General features: G+C 52.9%; 1 protein-coding gene across 1 annotated transcript; it reads right to left on the reverse strand.

Moving 5' to 3' along the window:
- Positions 1–97: 97 nt before the first annotated feature.
- On the reverse strand, positions 98–2,419 carry LOC125516940 (amino acid transporter AVT1A-like). Its single transcript, XM_048682195.1, has 5 exons — positions 2,110–2,419; positions 1,113–1,375; positions 809–1,023; positions 164–187; positions 98–109 (listed from the first exon to the last, which is right to left on the reverse strand). Exons 1-5 carry the CDS (start codon positions 2,292–2,294, stop codon positions 98–100), a joined length of 699 nt encoding a protein of 232 aa, XP_048538152.1. The 5' UTR covers positions 2,295–2,419.
- Positions 2,420–7,681: the final 5,262 nt, after the last annotated feature.

Raw genomic sequence — 7,681 nt, forward strand, 5'->3', positions numbered from 1 at the left:
GCAGTATGACTGCATCCAAAAAACTATGCATGAGACAAATGTTGCTTTCCCAAGAAGTATACATGAGATAAGTTTCTAAAACAGTTCAGTAATTTGCTCAATAATCAAGCTATTAGATGGAAAACTTTGGAAAATACAAGTCACATTGAAATAAGCCACTTACATATAATTCAGTATACAAAATAATCTGCAAAAAAGAGATTAAAGATCAGTTACTGTTTTTTCGCTTACCAAAGAAAAAACAATTTATGCATGAAGGTAAGACAAATGGGTTATATACTTAGATGCGCATCTTCTCAGCCTAGAGGTAGGGGTAGTTAATAGTGAAAATAGACAGAGGCCGGAGGCATTCCCTCCTTTAAAAAAAAGTAAGACTGAAACTTCTGCCTTACAAATCTGAAGTGGGTAGCGATCATTTAAAAATAGGAATAGGGATCTAGAGATTAGATCGAATCAGCAGGTTTTTATGATAGCTTGTGAATTTTCAGATACGGCAATGATCTAGCAAGGAAAAGGTTTATGCTAGCTTGTGAATTTTTCAGATGTGGCAGTGAGCCAGCAAGGATTAGTTTGTCAAACTAACACCAAGCACATAACAAAATGGCAAAAGAGGAGCGGGCACAGCAGATATGTCTGTGTTTTTCCCAAGTGAAACTTGTCAAATAATTTAAGTTTGTTTATTACGACAAAGTGAATAATACCCGACCTAGAAAAATGTATGCATTTTCACTAATCAAGTGAGTATAGCATCGAGGACACAACCTTATAGCCAAACACAGTAGAATATTCTACAGAAGGCAGGGCTTACAGATATGATCAAGCGGCCAATTCTTCCAAAGGCGGCCTCCCCGATGTCTGGATAGGTTGCAATGCCGTCTTTGCTCTCGAAGCAATGTTTGAGAAGAACTCCAGTATAACAGCAAATAATTGCAAAAACAGACAGAACTGCAAGACCAGCCCATCCAGCTTCATGAATTGTGAACGGAGCGGAAAGAAGGCCAACACCAGCGAGTACGTTAATACCTACAGAAACGAAACATAGGTTGATCAAGATCAACTAGGAAGGAAGTTACTGAGCATCCCCTGTTCTACATTTCCACATTTGTAGTTACCATTGAAGACTGTCTGTGTCACGCTGCACCCTTGACCGACGTAAATCTCTCCAGTATACTGAAATGAGAGCTTCTCGTCTCTGACTGAACCAAGAAGATGTCGCCTCAGGCTCTTGACAGATTCTAGCTTATCCGAGATGAAAGGCAGCTTGATGTCAGAAGCCAGGCCACTGCGGCCACCATCGATTGAGTATTTGCTGGTTGAAGGACCAAGGTAACCGAAGATGGGAGACGCAGCAATTGTGTAGGTGTCAGTTGTTTCCCTGCAAATTAAACACCATGTCATGGTCATGCCGTCTGTATCTGCTGTACACAAACAGGAAAGCTGTCATCTGTAGTCTTGTGCACAAAAAGGAAAACTGCAATCTGTACACAAGAAGGAAAGCTGCTGGCATTCTTGAGTACGGACAGCTATACTGAGATATGCCAGCAAAGGCATCCACTAATGATGCTTTATTTCCTGTTACACCAATCAGTACAAAAACGGTAGCCATTGATGAAGCAAAATAATACTACTCCTTTTTGTGTACAATCAGTACAAAAACGTACTTATGACATACTGGTAATACAGTAGAGTACTGCTGCTGCCAGGTGTACAGGTAGTGTCAAACATTGAATGCTGCACTTTAATAATACTATAAATTTTATAAATTATTACAACATTATCGTACTGATGCTAGGAGAAGCTAGAGAAAACATACTCTATTTCCTACCCCTTTTTTCATCATTGTCAGTGGTTTCAGTCAACCTTGGTCATCTGATCGAACAGATCAGACCATTCCCCAAGTGTCAGTGAACTCGAGGCCACTCCCGAAAATCGATTAAACATGGACAGCTAGCCCCAGATGTGCAACCAGACTCGTCAGTGCCAATCCAGTGAATCCACATGCAGAACAAACTAGTGCTCTGTCGGCCATTCCCAATCACCGAAGTCAACCAAATCCACTCTGATCAACACAGCCATCTAACTGAATAGCGGGAGAGAATGCGCACGTACCGGTAACTCTGCGGCCACTGGTGCGACTCGAAGGAGCCGATCCCGTCGCCGTCCTCGCCCCGCCCCTCCTCCTCCGCCTCGTCGTCGTCGGAGTCGCGGAAGCTGTCGCGGGGGCTCTCCTCGATGTCGCCGTCGTCCAGCAGCATCTCGTCCTCCTCCTCCTTCCGGTGCCTCGCCGCCGCCATCACAAGTGGCGCAAATGCCGGGTTGCGTGGCGGATTTGGGTAGGACCACACGCGACGCTTCCAGAGGAGACGGAGATAGTAGGGGACGGAGGTAAATTATTTGGACGAGCGAGCGGCGGGGTTGGAACGGGGGATGAAATAGTTGGAGATGATGTGCTCGCGCGCGCCGCGACAAGGCGGTGTGAGCTGCGCTTGCTTACGGGAACCGCACGCGGCCGTGTTATAGCTGCTGTGGCTGGTGTGTGGGCCGTGGTTCCACGTGTGGGGGGAGGAGTGGTGGGGGTGGAGGTAGTTGGTCGATTTGAGGGTGTGTCCTGTCTGTCTGTCTGTCGCCTGCGTGGCGGTGAAACCGGGCATGTTCGGGAATGCGTGCGCTGGCGCTGGCGCCGCGCGCGGTGCACGTCTCGTCTCTCTCTGACCTGTGGGGCCGTGATAATGACTTGCCTGAATTATTATAGCGCACGTACGTGTACTGCCTATCACGTGCATGAGCATGACTAAGCCTGGCTTTCTTTTTTAGGAGAAATACCATATATTCATCATTCATAAGAGTAAAAACATACTCCCTCCGTTTTAAAATAGATGACCCAACTTTATACTAACTTTATACTAAAGTTAGTACTTCATCTTTCCATCTATATAGGGCCTAATGCGTTTTTCGAGGCTAACTTTAATCAAATATTAGAGCAACAATATATGACATGCAACTTACACAAAGCACACCGTTAAATTCATGTGTGAAAGGATCTTTCAATGATATAATTTTCACATTGTACATGTCATGTACTATTAATTTTGTCAATAGTCAAAAGTGGTCTTAAAAAACGCATTATGCCCTATATAGATGAAAGGAGAGAGTACAAAGTTGAGTCATCTATTTTGAAACGAAGGGAGTACAACATACACGAATATCCATTTCGGCTCCAGAGCTCATCTGATCTCAGTGAACAGTCAAATCATAACAAATACTAAATAAATTGAAAAAATTTCCAGATTTTTTTTGTGTGAAAGATATTTTATTGTCTGAAGTCAGTCCAAAATTTCAACTTATTTGGATATCCTAGCTGCTCTCAGCAAAAATAACAAAAATTGCCCCGAACAATGCAAAACTGTAAACTTTTTTCACAAACTCTAATTTTGTTCTTTTTTTGCTGAGAGCTGCTCACATGTTCAAATGAGCTGAAATTTTACACGAACCTCACGCGCTAGACCATCTTCCATGCAAGAAAATTGGAAGTTTTTGAAATTTCCTAATATTTCATTTGATTTTACTGCTCATGCGCAGGTGCAGATGAGCTTGGGAGCCATTTAGCCACTCTCCAACATACATGGGTTCTCTTTGGAACATCCAGAAGAGAAAACACACTAGAAAATCTACAGGAAAAATCATAAATTACTTGAAAATTGATCTTTTGGGTTCCTGCATCCATGTCAGAGTAATGGGCCACGGGTAGGCTAATCCGAGTCCCTGAACCTTCCAAGACATCGGGGCTGGCAACGTCCCTCAAGGCATCAAGGCGAAGTGCCGCCTTCTGGTGGCCGGCTGGAGGAATAGCCGGCTGCCCGTAGACGGCCGAATTCCAGAAGCCGGCATCAAGACAAGCCGATTCCTAGTGGGCGGCTTCCAGAGAAGTCGGCCCCTAGCAGCCGGCCTGTGGCGTCCTCGAAGTCTGCACCCTCATCAAGGAGACAGGACAAGGTACGGCTACAGCGTAGCCCATCCCCCCGAATCCAGGGCCGGGCATGGCCACAGTGCACCGTACAGGCGGAGATCTCCGCACGGCGCGTCACTGTTGCCACTCCGCCCCTGACGTCGTTCCTGTCAGGCAGGGCCCTGCTCCCACGACCGCTAGACAGTACGGCCCGAGACGGCGGGCCCTCCCAGTCAGTGAGAGCCCAGAAGACGGCAGAGGCTAGATCAGTCGGACCCGAGGGAGGTCGGCTTCCAGCAGGCGGCCTACGCCCTCCCTCGGGGCCCACACGCCGTTAACCAGACAAGACATGGAATGGCTACAGTGATCGCTCGCCAGACGGCGGGACTGTAGCCACGCTCCCCTGACCAAGCCTGCGTCATTAGCATCACGGCCACAGTGATCAGCAGCCGGCACGACCCGCAAGCGGCGGGGTCGACCTGTCAGCTCCGCACCAGACGGCGGGCCCTAGCAGCCGGCGGAGAAGCCGGAGACCAGAGACACCGACAGCCGGCCCCTACACCCGATGAGATTACCAATGTACCCCTGGGGGTTGGCCTATATAAACCCCCAGGGCACCCATGCAAAGGGTTCCCAAGTTGTTAGAACTAGACTCATACATAGAGAGAGGAGAGAGCTAGCCTAGCTTTCTTCCACCTCTAGCAAACAGCTGAAGGAGCACCATTGTATCACTAGTGCCTTAGTGATCATGCGAAGACCCCGCAGAGCAGGACTAGGGGTGTTATCTCCTAGGAGAGCCCCGAACCTGGGTAAAGTTTGCCGGCGTACGTGTTTACGCCTCATCCCGCTTCCAGGCACCGGCGACGTTCTACTCGCTCCCACCATGATAAGCCATCCTTTGGCATATGTCGCAACCAACCCCCGACATTTGGTGCCCACCGTGGGGCGAGGTGCACCGTCGTCTGGAGACCTGCTCTGGACGGGAACCTTGTTCCTTCCTGGCGAGCACAGCCAGCCCGGCACGCCAGACGGTGTCTACGCCGACACGCTGCGTGGTGCAGAGGTCGCCTGCGCGGTGAGCTGCCTCGCCGATCTTGTTGGCGAGATCCGCCTCTCCGATGAGCCCACGTCTGATGCGGGCATCGACGGCCTCGAGAGCCACCTCGTGAGCCTCCTCGATCAGCTCCACGTCGCCAGCGAGCCTGCTGCTGATTTGGAGTCAGTTGGCTCCACCGACCCGATGTTGGTCGACTCTGACATGGCATCGCTCGACGCGTTCCCCTCCAACGTGGTGGTCTACGACGAGCCGCTTCCTCGTGCGGATAGCTGCGGCAGCACCGTCACGGAACTGCTCGTCATCAGCCACGGCGAGCACTCTGGCGGAGGCAGCCAGGATCCGTTGCGGGCGGCCGTACAAGACCTGATTGCGCCCATCCCGGAAGACGCTGACGCCGAGACGCTGGAGGCATGCCGCCTCCGGCTCATCGAGAGCGCCAGCCGGCTGGCCAGCATGAGACGCCTTTCGGAGGCCTACCAGCGTGAGATGGACCGTGCCGTCGGTGGCACGCCGGTTCCTGGTGGGCCTAGCCGCATTGGCCAGATCCAGCAGCGTGACGCGACCATCGCCGGCTTGTTTGACACAGATTGTCCTGTCTATGCCATGCATGCGGACGAGTTAGACAAGCAGCAGCGGACGAGTTAGACAAGCTCGAGGGCGACGAGCGTTGCCACATGACGGAGCGAGTTCAGCGGCTCCTCGACGCGGTTGCTGAGCAGCAAGATGCCGGCTGCCGGACCGAAGCTCCCAACCGGCGAAACGATGATCCGCCTCCCCGCCGAGACCAAGGCGCGACATCTCGGACACCGACTGGTGGCGTCCACGGAAGAAGAGACAAGGAGCCGGCTGCCAGCCGCAGCCGACTCGCATCACTATCGAGCGCGACCAAAACAGCCGCCCAAGAGCAGTGGATCGACGGGATGACTGTCCGCCTTCCCCCCCCCCCCCCCCCCCCCCCCCCCCCCCCCCCCCCCCCCCCCCCCCCCCCCCCCCCCCCCCCCCCCCCCCGCAGGGAGAGGCACGTCTTCCCGCCGCCTGTTGAGCACCCGACACTCGGCGACCGCCTTGGCCGCCGAGAAGGAGTCGGGGAGAACGATGCCCGCCACCGGATCGACCGTCTCAACTGATCCCTGGCGCTAGAAGAAGAAGATGAGATGGGTCCGCCTTGTTTTGGCCCCCGCATCCGAGATGAGCCCTTCCCCAAAGGGTTCACGCTCCCGAGAGATACGGCCAAGTACACCGGCTCCGTGAAGCTGGAGGATTGGCTGGTCGACTACTCCACAACCGTCACCATCGCGAACGGCAACAAGCGGGTTGCCGTGAAGTACGTTCCGCTCATGCTCCAAGGCACGGCCCAGACATGGCTGAACAGCCTGAAACCCCGCAGCATCAACAGCTGGGTCGACATCACCGAAGCCTTCATCCGCAACTTCACCAGCACGTACAAGCGGCTGCCAAGCCTTGCCAGCTCTCCTTGTGCGTCCAAGGCCCCAATGAATCGACTCGCGACTACCTTACGCGCTGGGCCGAGCTCCGCAACTCTTGCGAAGACGTGCACGAGGTGCAGGCCATCGAATACTTCACCGTCGGGTGCCGAGAGGGCACCCTCCTCAAACACAAGCTTCTCTGCGATGAGCCGACGACCCTCGACGAACTGCTGGTCATAGCAGACAAATACGCCACGGCCGACTCCTCTATGAAGACGGAAATTCAAGTCAATGTGTTGGGCAAGGTGGCCCCTCAGGCCCTGCGCACCCCGGCTAGTGACTCCAGTCGGCAACAGCAACCGAATGACAACAAGCGCAAGGCCATGCAGCGAGCTTCCACCAGCCGGCAGGTGGCAACGATCGAAGATCAGCGGGCGGAGGGGCAGCCTCCTCCCAAGCGTCAGAAGGGTGGCAAGCCCAACTGGTTACCCGCCTTCTCGTACGAGCAAACCCTCGATGCACCCTGCAAGTTCCACAGTGGCGTGAAGCCGTCCAACCACACCACTCGGAAGTGTCACTGGCTCACCAGGATCACCAAGGGCGATGGACTCCAGCCCCTGCCGCCTGCCGGCCCGCCACCTCCTCCTCCTCAGCAGCCGGCGGTCCGGCTAGTCGGAGCGATACAAGACGAATACCCTGAGGAGCACGGAGCCTATGTCTTTTTCACCAGCTTGGCTGGCGACACGCACACACTACAAAAAAAGACACATCCGTGACATTTTGGGCCGAACGAATTTTTTTCTGTCATACATATGACACTTCTATGACGATAATTGTGACAAAACCCGGTATCATCATAGATGTGGTGGGCTCCTACTTCTATGACAAAAAATCATGACAGAAAATGGGCTTTTCGTCCTGGGCGGGCCGGAGATGCAGCTGCATGACATTCTTTGGGCCGTCCATGACGGAAAAAACCGTGGTAGAAGCAAGGGGGAGGAAAATTTCGGGGAGTTCCCGGTTACGGTGGGAGATCGGGGGCCGAGCGATGCGCGTTTCTCTCGTACACGTACATGCGTGTGTACGAGGCGTTGGCTCTAACTGAACCCGAGCGAGGCGTTGGGCTCTAACTGAACCCGAGCGATTGCACTGCAGGCCACGCGTTACTGAACCCGAGCGATCGATCGATGGCTGTTAACTGAACCCGATCGATGCTGCCTCTGGGATGAACAGTGAGCGTCGCGGGGGGTT

Source organism: Triticum urartu, chromosome 6, assembly GCF_003073215.2.
Source record: "Triticum urartu cultivar G1812 chromosome 6, Tu2.1, whole genome shotgun sequence".
Taxonomy (NCBI): Eukaryota; Viridiplantae; Streptophyta; class Magnoliopsida; order Poales; family Poaceae; genus Triticum; species Triticum urartu.

Excerpts from the sequence above, each read along its gene's own strand:
- LOC125516940 (XM_048682195.1), bottom strand. The coding sequence starts at position 2,294 with ATGGCGGCGGCGAGGCACCGGAAGGAGGAGGAGGACGAGATGCTGCTG. Across the intron at positions 1,024-1,112 it reads GACACAGACAGTCTTCAATG|GTATTAACGTACTCGCTGGT; the intron begins GTAACTACAAAT and ends TCGTTTCTGTAG. Across the intron at positions 188-808 it reads TTGGCCGCTTGATCATATCT|ATTATTTTGTATACTGAATT; the intron begins GTAAGCCCTGCC and ends TCTTTTTTGCAG.